The 18,423-nt window shown below is 37.7% G+C and overlaps 2 protein-coding genes across 5 annotated transcripts in view; one reads left to right on the top strand and one right to left on the bottom strand.

The window, feature by feature from the left end:
- Nucleotides 1-17,268, top strand: part of AKT3 (AKT serine/threonine kinase 3) — a 189,151-nt gene extending 171,883 nt beyond the window's left edge. For both annotated transcript variants that reach the window (XM_089529831.1, XM_089529830.1), the window contains 2 exons: nucleotides 3,797-3,899; nucleotides 9,234-17,268. In XM_089529831.1, the coding sequence (XP_089385957.1) occupies nucleotides 3,797-3,899; nucleotides 9,234-9,319 (189 nt within the window). In that variant the 3' untranslated portion in view covers nucleotides 9,320-17,268. The remainder of the gene's footprint in view (nucleotides 1-3,796; nucleotides 3,900-9,233) is intronic.
- Nucleotides 17,166-18,423, bottom strand: part of SDCCAG8 (SHH signaling and ciliogenesis regulator SDCCAG8) — a 181,120-nt gene continuing 179,862 nt past the window's right edge. For all 3 annotated transcript variants that reach the window (XM_089529829.1, XM_089529827.1, XM_089529828.1), the window contains one exon: nucleotides 17,166-17,931. The gene's annotated coding sequence lies outside the window, so the exon portion shown is untranslated. The remainder of the gene's footprint in view (nucleotides 17,932-18,423) is intronic.

Here is an 18,423-nt window from a genome sequence, read left to right on the forward strand (position 1 = left end):
TTCTCTCGCTACTTGATAATCACATATTAAAACTTTTAGAAGCTTATGGTTTTGTGTCCTTTGCAGGAGTGTAGTTCCAATCCTCACCTACATTCTTAAATTTTGATCCTAATTCCAGCTACAGAGCATGTAAGTTACCCAAATTTAGTATATGGGGGTGGAGGGTACTAAAGATATCTGAGCTTCTCAATAAATTAGTCAGTTGCATTTAACGTGCTCTTGCTGGGTGTTTGAAACCCTAAAAACTAAATTAGTCATGTAGGATTGATTAGACAGATGTCTGTCTCCATTCTATCATATGCTTCTCTATCAAAAGATAAGACAGAACACCCTGAGCAAATAAGACAAGAGAGACACTCAGACATATAAACATGCAGTACATGGGAGTATGTATGGCCTGAAGAATTGTTTTTAACTCTCAGGCATCTGTTTATCCAAATTATTACAACTACAGTGTAAGTATTTCAAAATTAAGCTGTGGTTTCCTTCTAGATTGTGGTAAAGACTCAGGCCCATAAAAGCCCACGTCCATGCATGAAGTGCAGATTTTCTGGTTTCTCTCTTTCAGGTGCAATTCTTCATGCCTCATGAAGTGATCTGACTTTCTAATAGTTTCTTCAGAACAATTTTAGAAGAAACTTGAGCATAAAATCCCATATACATTTGTAATACTAGATGAGATGTATTGGAAGTCAGATTTGGAAAATAATAGTACTAAATATTTTTATTTGAAGGTTTGAATGGATTTCCCCCATTATTTAACACTTTTGTGTAAATATTTTATTATATAAACCACTGATGTGCTGTGAAATTGACAATTTATTTAAGTTTTTCTTTTTAAATCCATCTTGGTCATTCAGTCTGATAAACAAGTCTAATTGGAAACATGCCTGTTCAGTGCATACAAAAGCAAAGGATGGAGTAGCTTTTTCTGTGCCTTGTATCATTTCCTGTGAAGTGTTTTAAGAGATTAATAGTATAATTTGGATACTGATTCATCAGTTATATGTGATGTTAAGAAATAACTACATTAGGGCTTAAACAATAAAAAAAATTTATTACAATTTTGAGAAGATTAAATAATCTGAAAATGAAATTAGGTAGAAACTGTTTTTATAACAGTAATTAGGTATATATCAAAAAGGTTCTTGTAGAGTGCTTGGGGAAGAACTAAATCTAATGTCAGAGAAAGGGAAATCATCAAACTACAGTGCCTTCAACTGAGATTGTCGCCTCAGTTCATTCAGTGACCCCAGTATAGTCTGAAACATGGCAGTCACATGCATAAGCTCCTTTTGGAGGCCCATACAACATCACACCATTCCTGTCATGTTGGACGTCTCCTGGTGACTATATTCTAAGCAGTTGTGCAAAGAACTGAGAGAAAAAATAGTGTCCAGCATGATCAAATGTATTAACAGGTTAGTTCAAACTGTGTTTCAGGTGTAGAGTAATAGTCTGAGATTTTCTGTCAAATATGGGTTGGATTTTTTCATGGATTAAATATCAGTTGAAGTGGCTCAGTTCAGATATAATTTATATGGCCCAATATACCATGCCTTGCTGGAGGAGGAATAAACAACAAACTCCCTTCACATTTCCAGCTTCAGTGATATCTTCCGAGTTTGTAAAACCTTCCCCATGATATACAAACTTAGAAACAAATTATAGCAATCTTTACAAACCAAGATTTATCATCACAGTGCTAACCTGCAATCCAGGTTTACAGTGCATAAGTTTTCCTTGTTTAGTTGTCATGGAAAACTAGTTTAAAGAAAAAGGACATTGTAGAAGATAGGGCTATCATGAGATGAAAGATAGTTCATTGGAGTGAGAATGTTATGACTGAAACAGCATTTAAGCCCATTTTTCATGTTCAGTGGTGTTATAGGTTGTGACATTCCTGTTTGTGCACTAATTATGCATTTGTAAGTCTTCCACTGAATAATTATTTTATCCTATTTCTGTTCAGGTCTGTGTGCATCAGCAGCTGATGTGATCTTCAATAGAGATAGAGTCACTGACTCCACATAATTTTTTTTTAGGTGCATGTAGATCTCACATTCTCTATTATGGCAGCAGTGCAGTTAGGTAATTTTAGACCTTGTTCTTAATGCAGTAGTCTTATTGTTCTTTCTTCTCCATCCTCTTTAGATAGCCATAAATATTACTTCAGTCATCAAGCAGACAACTCTTCTTTATGGTCTCCATAACTCACATAAGTGGCGTTATCCTGAGTCTATGCAGTACCTCTTTCAGAACCTTCCATAGCATACTAAAGTGCTTTGGCAATAGCCCCATACACCATATAAAAGCTGCCCTATATAAGGGGCTTTCTATCAGAACTACCAGTTCATTTTTGTTTGCTGCTGCAGCTGCCTCAAAAAGAACCATACTCCGTGAGGCTTACCCAGGACGTTATTCAAAACACAGACAATACTGTGCCAATCATAGGGATCAGACATCTATTCTTGCTTCTGTTCACCAGGATGCAAGGTGATCCAAATCTGTTGCCCCAAAAACCACTTATGCTACTTGCCAGGAACCAGCCTTGTTCTGCCACCAATTGCCACCCCCACCGCAGCTTCCGCGCCTCTCCGGGCACCATTTTGAGTTCGGCCCCCCAGTTGTCTGAGGGACAGCAACCCGGCACCCGGCTCAAAAAGGTTGCCTACCCCTGCCCATGGTTTAAGCATCAGCTGATCTATTGCTTGCTGCCAGATCATATTTGATCCATCTTTCATTAATGGGTACATCCTGCCAACCTCCTATCCAGGATGCCCTTCTGAGATCCAGAATGCATGGTGACATCCAATGCATCTCTTTCTGGCTGGGGAGACCACTGTGGAGACATTGCAGTCAAAGATCATTGGCCTTCCCAAGAGACCAACCTTCTCATAAATGAATTCTATCCCAGCTGTTATTAGAGCCATTTGAACCCTTAGCCTCTATTTATGACCATTTGTTGGTTCTTAAAGTTGTCTTTCTGGTTGCAAAATGGGCAAGCAAATATCTGTGCTTCAGTGTGATGAACCATTCCTCTGTTTCCATAAGGACAAAGTTGTTTTAAGACCTGACATAACTTTTTTTAAATCAAAGATTGCCTTGCATTTTCATGTCAGTAAAGCATTGTATTACCTGTCTTTTACCAGAATCCTTCTTCTGATCTAGTGAGGGCCCTTAATTGCTTAGATGTCCAGAAGGCCCCTTTTTGACCTTGGCATTTGGATAACACTGCTTTACAGTGACCCATCCCACCTCCAAGGGAATGCTTGTTAGTCACCCATTTGGGTGCGATACAGAGACAATAAAGAGTAACAGGCAGCTTACCTGTAATGGTGATTTATTTTTAATATTCATCAGTGCCCTTGCATAACTTGTCCTACCTCCCCTCTGGTTATGGTTATGTTTTCTTGGTGGACTTCCAAACCAAGGATAGTGGGCTAAGACATGTATAGTAGCAGGGAGGTCAGGAGCTTCCCACCAAAATAAGCTCTAGAACTTTCCAGTTACGATTTCTGAGCAGGTGTAAACCCCACTTGTGTGATGACATAGATGACCACAGTTACAGATAAGCAAACAATCTGTGCTACTTCTCAAATTTTAGTTGAACCAGCAAGGAAAGTGACCTAATGGTTTTCCACAAAATAGTTTGCGAATTGCCTTGTAATCCAGGATCATTGTGTTGCCAGCTGTTATTCTCACTACAGGCCAGAAGATCTTCACTTTCTCCTTTATACACACCTGGTTTTAATTTGAATATATTCATATATATTTTTGTTCTCCACTTTTTCAGCTTGTTCCTCCTTTTAAACCTCAAGTGACATCTGAGACAGACACAAGATATTTTGATGAAGAGTTTACAGCTCAAACTATTACAATAACACCACCTGAAAAATGTAAGTATCTCAGGAGTGTTTAATTAAAACAACAAAGATTCTCTGTTTGATGCACATATATTTTTATAAATTGCAAAGTATTGGATTACTTGGTACTAGCAAACAAAGAACTCCCAAAACATTAATGTGTGATTTGTGAGTGTTGTTTCCAATGGTTGTGTGCACTCTCTTTTCCAGCTTTCTTTAGTGGGCTATAGGGGAGCTGATTCTTACTGGGCTGCAGTAGACAGGAGTAATTGCCCAAAACTGAGCAGAACTCTACTGAAAACAGTTTTCTTCAGCCCCATTCTGTGACGATTGCCTCTTCAGCTGCAGCTAAACACAACAAAATCACCAGTGTTTCAGATGACTAATCCAAGAGATTTTTCAAGGGTTACAAGGATGGTAGGGGGGGGGGGGGAGGAAAGAGCAAAGTGGTGCATGAACTATTTTCCCCTCACAGAACTACTGCATAGAAACCAATCTGTCTAAATTATAATAGAAATTTCAAGGTGGTTAAACTCCATTGCTTGCAACTTGAATAAGACAAAGGTTTTTTGTGACAGTATACCGTATATACCCAACTATAAGTCGACCTCATAAGTCAAGGGCAGGTTTTGGGGCCAAAATTATGGATTTTGATATGACCCGTTGATAAGTCGAGGGTAAAACATAGGGACATGTAACAAAGGATCTAAAAATGAAGCAAAGGAAAATGATGCCAAATAATTTACAAAATTCCAGCAGACATAACTGTGCTAACCCTAAAGACTGGATGGATGAGAGAGTAGAAACGGTTGGTGCTTCTTTTAGGTGCTCCCAGGATGGACAAAGCTCTCACCTTTTGTCACTCTACTCACAGAAAGGAGATGGCTCCTTTATTTTTTTAAATAATAATTAAAGTACACTTCTTACTTTGACCCATGGATAAGTCAACCCAGGTTTTTAGAGTCAATTTTTGACTAAAATTTCTAGACTTATACATGAGTATATACAGTGCATGGTAATTGTTTATCTGTTTGGCATCTGTTTTAGGACTCAACCAATATTTAATGATCAGTGTTATGGTTTATGATCTATGTTTATACCTTTTGAATGTCAGCTATCTCACACAGCCAAGGATGTATTTAAATACCCACAAAGGGAGGCAACACTCCCTGCCCAAAATTCATGTTGGAATAGGCACTTGTATGTGTCCCTTATGCATGCAGGTGTGGATTTCGAGTCAATTGATATTGCCATCCTCTCCACACAGTCCTCAAAGTCCCCCATCTGACTTACTTTAAAGCCCTAAATTTTCCTCATACAGGGATTTTATCCTTCAGTGTGAACAGGCAGGATATGGGTCAGGGTAGCATAAGGTCCACATGCAGATCTTTAGGATATGATGAGAGGATGTTGAATTGAGGCCCATGTTTCAGGCTGGAGTCCACAAAACCTTATACCAAAATAGAACTTGTTAGTATTTAAAGTTCTAGAAGATACTTTCTTGGAAAGAACACTTTCAGAACATACATTATAGGATTAATGACTTTTGACTAGTCAACTGAAACTGAATTCAAGATTCATTTTTGATAAATTGGTAATAATCCAGCTTTAATAAAAATGAATGTTAACAGCCCCAAAGACTACCATGGAGCAAGCAATGCATCCTTAGTTTAACAGGGTTGTTAAAATACCTGAGCATCTGTTTGAAGCAAGACAATTGTTAAGCAGTTTGTTGACTCAAAGCCAGTACTAGAACACCTGCTCTCATGTAAGGTGCATATTGGCATGTCATAGAACAATTCTAATAGGACGTTTTAACATTCATTCTGCATGTTAAACATAACAATTTAATCCATTCTGTTTAAAGGTCCAATAAATGTTTTAATAATATTTTTTATAAAGCAACATTAAAACCATAATACCATAAAACACAAACACAAAAATAGCCTAATTCTAACATCTAATAACTATACAACTAATAACGCACATATTACAAAAGAAAAAAACTAACAAGTACAATTTCCTTTATCAAAGACCATAACTCACAATTGCTAATTATGATAATATAGGCATATTTCTACTGTAAGGATATTATTACTATCTTATGAAACTTAAAACTTATGGATTTCCCCATCTTTGTCTCAAAATAGCAATCCGTCTTAAAATTTATCAAAGCTTTATCCTTCATCAGCAATATCAGATTGTCTATTTCAGCATGTTCATAAATATTCATCAACCAGTTCTTATGTTGAAATATCAGCTTCCTTCCATCTTTGGATGTAGACAAGTCTCAAAGCAGTGATCTTTATATGTAGCATTTTCCCATATACTATTTCTAAATATCCTTCCATCATTCCCAGTAAAAAAAAATCTGATTTATCCTGAAATTCTGTTTTTAAAACATATTCCAATGTCATATGGATCTGGGCCAAAATTTCTGAGCTTTATCACATGACTACATTTGAGAGAATGTCCCAAACCCATGCTCACATTTCCAATATGTATATAAAAGTTTTCCTTCATCTTATAATTCATGGTAGATTTTAAAGATTTTGTCCAAAATCTTCTCCCATGAAGGGTCCAGTAAATATTGACTAGCCTAGTGAACTCCTTTATCATAGACTATGATAAAGATGAGCCCTATGGTCCATCAGGTCCAAACCCCTGCTCAGTGCAGGATATACAGCTAGAGCATCCCCAGCAGGTAGCTGTCCACCCTCTCTTTGAAAACACCAAAGACCTTGCCACTTCTCTAGGTAATTGGTTTCATTGCCAAATCTTTCACTGTCAAGAGGTTCCCTCTGATATTCAATCAATGTCTACACTCCAGTAAGTTAAAACCATTAGACCTAGTCCTACCTTCTGAGGCAGCAGAAAAGAAGCCTCCACCCCCCTCCCCTTTGTGGCATCACTTGAAGTATTTAAACAGTGTGATCATATCACCTCTCAGTGACATGCCCTGCTCCTTCAACCTCTTCTCATATGTTTTGTTCTCCATACCTCTTATCATCTTTGTTGCTTATCTCTGAACAAGCTCTAACTTGTCAATACCCTTCTTTAAATGAGGAATCCAGAACTGAATGCAGTAATCCAGACCTGATCACTGTAGAATATAGTGGGTCTATTATTTTTCTTGACTTGGAAACTTTCCTTCTATTAATGCAGGCTAAGTAGGCATTTGCCTTCTTTGCTAGAGCATCACACTTCTGGCTCATGTTCAACTTATGATCAACAGTAATTCCATGATCTTTTTCACATGTAGTCCTTTCCACAATTTGAATCAAGTATCCCCTATCCTGTGCATTTGGTTTTAGTGGCCTAAATGTAGAATTTGCATTTGTATCTGTTGAATTTCATTTTATAATTTCAGCTCATGTTCTAGTTTATTAAAGTCCTTTTGAATTCTGTTTCTGTCTTCCAGTGTGTTAGGTACTGCTCCCAGTTTTGTATTATCTCGAAATGTGATAAGGATTCCCTCTACTCCATCAATCAAAGGTTCTTAACCTTTTCTTTATCAGAATATCTTAAATATCTTTTGATATCACAGATATTCAATAATAATAATAATAATAATAATAATACACCTCCTGAATGTTGAACCATTAAAAATTACATCATCTGTTAAACCCTCTCTCAGTTGCACTGGAGGGGGAGGGAAGATTTTTCTCCTGCTTCTTCCCTCCAGTTTATAACTTGAGCAGATTGAACAGCATTGCATAAGCCCAGCCAGCTAATCTTTGCCTTGACTCTTGTCTTGTGGTCACTTCACTGTGGGGAGGAGGTTGACTGAACAGCCTTCAAGCTTTCGTGGGACTCCTGTGAGGACATCATGGCCCTCTGGGGGTTTGCAGACCACAGGTTAAGAGCCCCTAATTAAGGGGCTCGTCTGTACAGTGGGCCCTTGGTATCTGCTGGGGTTTTGTTCCAGGATCCCCCATGGATAACAAAATCCGTCGATGTTCAAGTCCCATTATATAGAATGACACAGTAAAATGATGCCTCTTATATAAAATGACAAAATCCAGGTTTGCTTATGGAATTTATATATTTTGGTGAATATTTTCAAGCTGTGGATGCTTGAATCCATGGATAAAAAAATCTGTAGGTATGGAGGGCCAACTGTACTTGCCTGAATACTCCTGACTGCCCCCAGAGTATTCTGGCCCTAAATTCCACCTGAACTTACCTCTTACTTTGGGCTCTCTTCCCTAGTGATGATGGGTGGTTGCCTACACACACGATCCCCATCTGAAACATCTGATGCTTTTCCATTGATTCTATATTTAGTCAGTTTACTGATCAAAGTATCATGAGGATCTTATCAAATGCTTTGCTGAAAGCATCTGGAGATAAATGACATCCCCAGCATTCCTACCATCTACTAATCTAGTAACCCAGTTAAAAGAACAGCTATAAAGTTAATCTGGAAGAATTTGTTCTTGACAAATGCATACTGGCTCCTACTAATCACTGATGGTCATCAAGATATTTTGCAGATAAAGTAAAGGGTAAATGTATTCCCCATTGATAACGTTGTCAAGTCATGTCCAACCATAGGGGGCAGTGCGCATCTCCATTACTAAGCGGAAGAGCAGTTTTGTCAGAGACTACTCTGTGATCATGTGGCCAGCATGATTGTACAGAATACTGTTTCCCTTCTCAATGGAGTGGTACCTATTTATCTACTTGCATTTGCATGCTTTCGAACTGCTAGGTTGGCAGAAGCTGGGATAAATGATGGGCCCGGGCCTTGAACTGCCATCCTGCTGATCTTGCAATCTATAGAGTCAGCAACCACTTGAGCCACCGCATTTTAATACTAACTGGTAACTACATTAAGTGCTGTAAAGAATAGTAAGATCTTGTTTTGTATGTACAGCTCCATTGAAGCAGTAGTCTTTTTCTTCCTTTTTAAAAGTGTGTGTGGAAATACTAAATGTTTATGCAAACCTCCATATTAAACAACAAAATAATTTTATTTATTTATTTAATTTCTATCCTGCTTTTCTCCCCAAAGGGACCCAAGACAGCTCACAATAACAATTTTAAAAACATGTTCCAATCAAAAATTTAAAACATCAGCTAAAAGCATTGTAAAATTACAAATATTAAAACCTCAAAAGCACAAAACCCATCCCATAACTAAACATTAAAAGCCTGCCTGAACAGAGCCATTTTTACCTGCCAACAAAAGGCCAGCAAAGAAGGGGCCAGCCTTGCTTCTCATGGAAAGTTTTTTTAAAAAAATCTATATATGGCAACACTAAATATATATGTGCAGATCTCAATAAATGTTAAGCAGTAAAATGACAGTATAAAACATGAAAAAACATTTTTCTTAGGATACCTTTAAACTTTACTTTACAGATGATGAAGATGGCATGGACTGCATGGACAATGAAAGACGACCACATTTCCCTCAGTTTTCCTATTCTGCAAGTGGACGGGAATAGCTCATTGTTTTGTTCTGTTACTTCACGGTCCTATTAGATTTATCACTAAAAATGATTCCTGAACATCATCACCAGTACTTGCTATTGTTTAGAATAGCAGAGCACTTTCAGAGATCATTCCAAATTGAACCAGTTTCTTTCCTGACCAATCAGCCTTTTTGATTTATCTGCATGACTTTTTATATTGGTCTAAGGTCCTCTGCTGTTACTGCTGCCCAGTGTCTCAGCATGAAAGTAACGGTAAGAAGCAATCCAAAAATATTGTGATGTTAGATGACAAATTTCCAATGGTGCATTATGTGCACAGCTGGCTATCATTCTCTTGTCTTCTCAGAGCTGAAGCTAATGGACATGTTGGACTGAGTTGTATTCATCACTTCTTTCAGAAGACAAATCAAAATTCTAGTTTTTAAAAAAATGGCCATTTATGATGTTTTCTCACATCAGTTTGGGCTGAACAGAACCTGGAAACGAGAAGGTGGTGGCGTACATATGCAAAGCTTTTGGTAGGCATATCATCACTTGAATCAGACTTGTCATTAACATCTGGATGAAAAAATCAGAAGGACTAATAATTGTTAATATATATATAAATATATATATATATAAATATATATATATATAATTTTTTAATTACTGTTGGATACTACACAAGACGCAAAAAGGTTGGGATCACCTAGCCTTCCACCTAGACTTCCAGATACATGTGCAATTATGGAGAATGGGACCTTTTAAATGCAAGAAATTAAGGCATAAAAGCAGCAATTGAAGTTGTTTAAAGGTTTTATGATTTGCATCTTGCTCATGCTTTTCTTTTTCTTTGTTGATATCCATCACCTCTGGAGGATGAAGAATGTAGTCAGGCATATAACAAAATTGCTTTTCACCAAAATTTGTACACTAAGGTAAACAGGAGTTTGCCTTACATGTTTATATTTTCAGTTTGTGAATTAGCTTTTTTTTCTTCAGGTGTTTTAACTGAATATTTTTGTTACAGTTTAGTAGTATTTATTTTTTAGTGACAACGATTGTATGTGTCATGTTTGCAAATGCTGCTACATCCTAGAAGAGGCTTATCATTTATTTTATGGAAGGACTGTACAAGCTGAACAAAATAATGCACTTTTTCTCCCATGTGAAAATGTTAACAAGACTGAAAGTGTACCATGCGCTTTGTGTTAGGCATTAGCAGGCAAAACATTTCCTTATGGTCCAGAGAAAATCCCAAAGCCATATATATCCAGAGGATTTGTGCACTCTTTCATCAAAGTTAACGTAGGAAAATATCACTGAAAAGTCCTAAGTTCACAGTATTGACAGGAAGAACACTTTACTACAGTTTTTCAAACATTAGAATAGTTTGATGGGAATAGTCATTTCCAAGTGATGTTTGAGCCCTGGCCACAACTGACATGTTATTGTTAGTGAACAGAATTATCTTTCTCAGAATATTTATTGACCAGGGTTTCACTGAGTCCTATTTTCTGATTTTTTTTAAATAAAGTGAAGGAAGGCAATTTATAATGCAGCCTTTGGTGCTGGGAGTTGGGATTTTCAAAATGAGCCAGTATATGTAATAGCAATGCTTGTCAGGGGTAATGACATCACAGAATGCTACTCCATAGGATTATTGTTGAAGCACGTTGGCTTTTCAGCTCTGTAACAAACTGTGATTTAGCTGAGTGTTTTGATTGCTGTATACATGAATTTTGAAAAGAAAATAATATTTACCTGCAGATGTCTCAACCTCGAAAAATGTACCCTAGAATGAAAATCACTGCAGGCAGTGGAGCATGCTGGGGTTATCAAGAGGCATGTGGGCATTTCATTAAGGCAGCTAAAACAAACCCACACTTTACGCAAGCAAAGTAGATTAGATTTGGTCATATAGTTGTACCATAGCAGGCCATTAATAGTGTGCATCACTTGAGTGGAAGGAATACAGAATAAAACTAAAGCTGCACTTACTGTTAGAAATGGTGACACTGAAGTAGTAGGGAGCCATCAGAGTGAATCAGTGGCTACAAATACTAGTGTCCTGGTATACCAGATGTGATCACATGATGCTTAATATTCAAAATGGTCCCAGCAAAAATCTCTCTGCTGGCCAGATGGGCAGTGTAGTCAATTGTGAACGCTCCTCATTACTAGTGTGGGTAGGGCAATATAAGAACTCAATAGCATCAAACTCCAAATAGATGACCAGCACTGTCAGAGTTAGCACCATCTAGCTGCTTGTTAGATCCATGCCAAGCAAAGCTAGAACCACATGCACTACCCAATTGTTCAATGACAAGTTTTTCCTCTGTGTGACACCCTCATACATAAGCATGAAATCTTCACATGGGTTAGCCTTGCTGGGCTGGAGCAAGTAGGCCTTTCTGTGACTTAAAACATTTCTTCATTTGCTTAGTCTGCAATTTATAACAGTGCTGTTTTAGCTCACTTCTAAACTTTAGAAAACATTTTACATATAATCAAAATATTAAGCTGTTCTATGCAGTGCTAGAATACTATTTATAGAAGCTGAAAGTGAAGTATATGAAAACCACCCAAAAGATCAATCTTTGGGGTGGACATTCAATAGAGTCCCATTTTTATATTCTAAATTATTAATATTATTGTCATAATGATCATGTTAGAATTTGCATATTGTAACCAAACCTGTTGGCGATTGTTGTTATAACCTATTGATATCAGAATTGCTAACACATTTATCTGGGAACATAACATAGTAGTAACTCCTAATTTTGAGGGCAGGTGGAAAAGCAAAGGTGGCTTCACTACAGAGAAATCTATAAAACAGAACTTAGGTGGTTTTGTTTTCTAAGTTGTGGCTGGGTGGAAAGTTTGCCGTATATCGTCTCAAGCCTACATCTTTGGAACATGAGGCATTATGATGATGTGCTAAGAACTGGGTCATTAATTACTATAGGAAATATCTTTCCTCTGCAAATGTTTTGTTACTGAAAGTAACAATTCTGGAGCAACTATTGTTATTGGAACTATTGTAATTATGTTGGAAAGCACATTGCATCACAAACCTGGAGAAAGATAGGATTTAAAATAAATAAATTCATAATAAATATATATTGCTGTTTAAAAAAATTAAAATAACTGATAAGCACTATAGCCCATTTTGCCTAGGGACTGCTGACACAGAAGGCTTACACACTCACACATTTTGCTGTACAAGGAATTATGTGTAGAGATGAATCATGTGTGCCCTCTCTTACTGATCCAAACTTGGTACTTTTTTTCCTGCAGTTAGCGGGGAGAATGCTCCTCTCCTTTCTAATCAGGTACTTGGCTGGCAAGTATAATAATCTTAGTCTTCAAATGATAAATGGGGTCTAGTGCATTTATGATATCCTAAATCATGTCAAGCAGTTCCTTGCATGCTCAGACGAAGGATATTGTTCTCAGATGCAAAATGAGATGCCTTCCAGTACAAAGAAACATAAATTCCCAACCCTCAGATTACATCTCCTGAAAGGGCATAGAGCCTTGACTGTTGGTGAGTGGTTTGAGGGATGTGCAGAAATTCAGCCCACCTCTGACACAAAAGCAAGTTTCCAGCAAAATTTGAGAGAATCTTACAAGAAGCCCTAAAATGTCTCTGTGTTGTGAAAAAATCCGTAAGTTAGTAACTGTCTCTGTAGCACTGATGCAGTGCAAAATAATTTTTAAGCCTCTTTAGTGGAATGATGAAATTCAGTTAAACAGTGGGAAGCATGTTATTTGCTAACCCCTGTGAGATGGTCACTTTTTATTATAAAATAAGATCTGTTTTCCATGAAATCAAATAATTTCATACTGAACAGACTCAATGCCATTGTAGGCTCTCCATGTGTTTCTAATTAATTCTTTTCTATCCATTATAAATGCAACATAACCAGCGTCATAGGTCCAGTATTTTCCCTGTAACCTCAAAATGAAGTTTTGGATGAATCTTGCCAGGCAGTCATAGTTTCTTACTTTGCCAAGTGCTTCGCCCTCCATTGTGCATATCTGTGATAACAATACTAAGGCGGGTTACACACCGCCATTAAAGTACGCAACCCCCTAACCCTAGTACAGACTGAGTCCGTACAAAATGGCGGCTCCCCTTCCACGTGGGGGCCGCCATGACAACATCACGACCACGCCACCTCTATACGGGGCAGCGTGGACGTGATGTCGTCAGTCCGCGCCAGGGCGCTTAGTGCACCCTTTGCACGGAGCAGGAAGGAACTCCGTTTCGGAGCTCCTTCCTGGTTTGCGGCACCGCTTTGCCTCGCTGGGCGCAGCCTTCAGACGGCTGCACCCAGCGAAGCAAGGGAGAAAGGGGCCAAGCGGCCCCTTTCTCCTTCTCCCCACCGCCGCGGGGTGTCCTTGGGGCTTGAAGCCCCAAGGACACCCCTTTTCAGGCTGCGAGGAAGCGGCCTTTTGCCTCTTCCCCGCAGCCTGAAAAGTGGCGGATCGGGGCCTCAGCGGCTGCCGTTCTGGCAGCTGAGGCCCCGATACCGGGGAAAGGGGCAGGTACAGCCCGCCCCAAATGGGCGGTCTGTAACCTGCCCAAATAGTCTCATAGGTCCATATAAAAAGCACATGCTCCTCTTTTTATCTGTTCCAACATACTGCACTTTCACATGTCAACATAGAAAAATCTTATATTCCCAAAATCTCATGGAGAGCCACATCATGATGTGCTCTGCGCACAAATTGGAGGCTAGAGTTTCTGCAGGATTTTCTGTAGTAGTCTCTGTTATCTTTGTTCTTGATTTGCTTTGTAACATGTTCTTAAGGCAAAGATATTTTAAATACCTCACTTGACCCAGTTCATAATACATTCTCATAATATTCAGCATGTGGAGTGTGGGATATAGGACCTTTGTGGATGTGTGCTTGTGCCTGCGCATAGGAACAACACCTCCCTCCCCCCAGTATCAAAGAAATTATGAATTGTGTGTTTTTCCTAATCAAAGTTCCTCTACTTCTGTGACAGATTTTCCCACAGAACTATATGTTCCCAGATGTTTTAACAGTTCAAGTAAAAACCTCTGTCATGTGCAGAATATTTCTGTGACCTTAGAGGCAATTAAAAATAATTGGAAAATGCTTAACAATCAACATTTGTTTAAAATTAACCCCATTGGTCTGTGTTACGGATACTGAGTTGTAACATTAACATGAGAGAACAACTGAAGGGCCCCGTGTCTTAGCCCCAAGATTTTCCCAAGGACATAGCATGTTGATCAAATGTGTCTGCATTCCTAACATTGCAGTGGATCCAAAGGGATCATTCCATTTGCAGAACTGCTTCTGTCATTAGAATAGAAGGGCTTTGCATTGTGCATCCCCATAACCTGTGCTGTAGGTCTGGAAAACCCTCTGGAGAAGGTTTTGCAGGGGAATAGGAAGGCTATATTGAGGAAAAGAGGGAAATCTCATCATACTAGTGGGTGCTTGTTGGTGATCTGTGGGATTTGAGCTATTGGATGCAACTTTGTGTGAGTGGTGATACTTGCTCTACGAATAGAAAAAGTTGGCTTGTTCATTTATGTCAGCTGCATTTATTTCTGTATTGTCATCCATAGAACTTTAGTTGCTTTGCTGACAAAGTAATACTACACTTGAGTTTATGTCCATACAAGAAATGGACCCTTCAGAATTTGGGATTAGGTATTACCAGATCATGACTCCCATATTGTAAAAAGGTAGACATAAAGCTGTTGCTATGAGATATTCTTGATATTCAGCTTCCTCTGAGTTTGTCTAGACCATGACAGGGGATTTTAATAACATTGTACATTTCAGACTTGTTGACTCCAGCTTGTACTGTCTTCCAGGACATAATGTGTGCCCTCTTGTACTGCAGCCGTCTTGAGGAAAAAAGGTCATTCCTGTTTATATTTCGGCAGTTTTGCACACAGCTTTTGCTTTCAACCCTAATGATTCTTCCAACACAATTCTGCTTACTACAAAGCATTGATTGCAGTATTGTTTTATATATTTTCCAACTTTCTTTGTTTGCTTCTTGAAGCTGGCAGTTCTTGCACAGGCCATGTGCTTCTTCTAGAGTACACACGTAAGGTTTTCCTTACTAACTGCAGGGTCTCTATATTACACCTCAATGTACACACTGCTGCTACTGTTTGTACTGTCTACAGTAGAATTTCCTTATCTTGCTCCTGGTAGTGCATTACAGGCAAGCATGAAATGTAAAGTATTTATTTAAATAAAAACTCTAAATTGGTAATTGAATTACCTCCCTGTAGCTTTAGAGTTTGTGAAATTTCTTGACCTTACTAGTTCTTTCATTAGACCCATGACAGATCTAGTCATATGGTTAAGGCCATTAAGCAGACATGACTACAAATCCAAGAAAACATATTACTGTTGGTCATATTTAAAACTGTATTTCCTAAGTATATGACCCGCAAGGATGTGAAATAACTACAGCCGTTTTTGTACACTGTACATCCTTTGTATTTTTACACATATATGATAGGGATGCACATTATTTTCCTTCGTACAGACAGCTTAAATAAAGCACTATGTCAATCTGCTACTTACGTGTTTATTGTTGCTTTTGTTTCAAGGTGCAAATGTGTATATATTTTTTAGATTATTTATTATTTTTTTCGGATAAAAGCAACTATCCCATGAAAAGGGTAAAAAAAGCAATATCTTTGTAATTTCAAATTACAGCAGATATAAATGTTGTGCAACAGTTTAGAAAACAATTAATTGTAATACGCAGTCCACATAAAAGCGATTCTTAATTTTATTTTGACAATGTGTGTGCATTCTCTCATCATACATGTGATAATTGACAGATGATGACATCTGCATTGTCAAGCTGATTTCAAATCTAAATATACTTTTTTGGAAAATTGCTGTTTGCTGCTGTCCTGTATGATGATTTCTTCTTTCAGGTAGGGTTGAAGAGTCCATAACTAGAAATGTTTATGAAGTGCTATGTGTAAAATATTCACTATCCAGAGGAGTCGCAGTCTTAAAAAAACAATGAAGAAATGGAATAAGAAGGAAAGCCACACAACAACAAGATCCAGATATTACTCTAAGCTTTGCAGACAGTCTTGCTAACTAGGAAGGTAAAACTGGGAGGACCAAGTAGAAGATGGTTTAAAGAAGCAGACACATTTTTGAAAGTGGTAAAAAGAAATTGCCAGTGTAGCGTGTTTATTTTAGGAAGGCATTCATGAGGTGCGAGGGTGCAGCAAGTTAGAGATGAAAGATTCTAGGTGAGCAAGAAAGCTTTTGGATGGGAACATAAGAGAAGAATAATAAAGGGATAATGTGAATAACATTAAAAAATACAGAACAAGAATATGTGACGTACAAGCTGAACTTACTGATAAGAACATTGTTGTCTGCTTCTGCAGGACTAGATAATTGTTAAACATTTTGTTTCAGATATAGGACCATCTTGGAAAATGCAAAAGCTATTTTACAATATCAAATATGGGAATATATGTGGTGTCATTCTCATGGTTTTTGGAATTGAAGAATCAGTTTGTGGACACCAGAAAACCATTATAAACCCCCCCCCCCAAAAAAAAGTGTTTTTACAAAATTATTTTAATACAATGAAGCAGGTAAACAATTTGAGACAATAGAGTCTCTGTTTTAGAGAGGGGAACCCCCCCCTCCCCAAGAGCCTCCCCAATATGAAATCTGACTATAAACTTAAAGCATCAAAAGTAAAATTAAAACATTATTTGGGCCTTCCCTTTTGCTCTCCAGTAGTTGCATGATCTGAGCATTGTACATTTTTGTCAGTTCTTTCATTTGAATATTATTATTATTATTATTATTATTATTATTATTATTCATCATCATCATCATCATCATCATCATCCTGCCTCTCTACAAAATGCAATTGGGGCAGTTTACAAGGTTAAAATATACAATCCGAAGCCTCAACCCACCCACCCCTTAAAATAGAAGTAACCAATGTGGAATTTAAAACAAAGCACACTTTCATGATGTTACATACTTAGTAAAAGCTACCTCAGTGCACAGCTGAGTGATACTACATCTTTATAGCTGCTTCGATTGTCTGGGAGATATAAAGCACAACCAAATATTTTCCATTATACTTCTATCATGCTGACAAAATTAGAATGGAAATAAAAGTGCCACATTGTTGAACCACATGCTGTCCGATCCTTCTGACAACACTGATCACTACAACCTCAAATTAAAAAAATTGAAAGATAAGGAGAAATAGCAACAGAAGTAACTTAATCTTACATGGATATCAGTCTGTAATTTCACAATGGGTTGTTGACATCAGTTATTCTTAAACTATCCCGCATTCACCTCCAGGTTTCACTGAAGCCTTTATAAATGTTCTACTGCCCAAAATGTCAGTAGTAGATTAATATTTTAAAAATTCTTTGTGCACTGTTTGATGGCCAGCACAAATCTCTGTTATTTTGACTTTGACACAGAATGCATAATGTCCAGTGTTTTCTTTTCTCTCTCTCTTTTTCTCTTTTGGTCATTCTCCCAGAATGGATTCCAAAAGCAGTTGAAGGCATCTTGGTGTCTTTGGCATGTTTGCTTCCAGTTTCAGGAGGCTGTGACATCAGTTAGCACACCTAAAAGGGAAAGAGAAAAATTAATGTCTCACCACAGAATATATAAATATTTTAACATTCATAAATTGATTTTTCAACAACAAAGTAATGCTACAACTGGTTAAGTCTCCATTATCCAGAATTATAAAATATTTCAAAAAACAAGCTTTCTTATGAGTGGCTGAGATAGTGACACCTTTGCTTTCTGACGGTTCCATGTAAACAAACTTTGTTTCATGCACAGCATTATTAAAAATGGTGTATAAAATTACCTTCAGGCTATGTGTATAAGTAAATTTATATTATGAATATATTGGTTTACACTTGAGTCCCATCTGGAAGATCTCATTGTGTACTCGTATGCAAATACAATTATTCCAAAATCAGTCAATCAATTCTGGAATTCAAAACAGTTCTGGTCCCAAGCATTTCAGATAAGGGAAACTCAACCTGTATATACATTTTACTTTTTAATCATTATATTCTCCCCCCCCCCCCCCCAAAGGAATTCTA

This window comes from Sceloporus occidentalis, unplaced genomic scaffold, assembly GCF_023333645.1.
Source record: "Sceloporus occidentalis isolate IW3139 unplaced genomic scaffold, rSceOcc1.0.p SCAF_6, whole genome shotgun sequence".
NCBI classification, from domain to species: domain Eukaryota; kingdom Metazoa; phylum Chordata; class Lepidosauria; order Squamata; family Phrynosomatidae; genus Sceloporus; species Sceloporus occidentalis.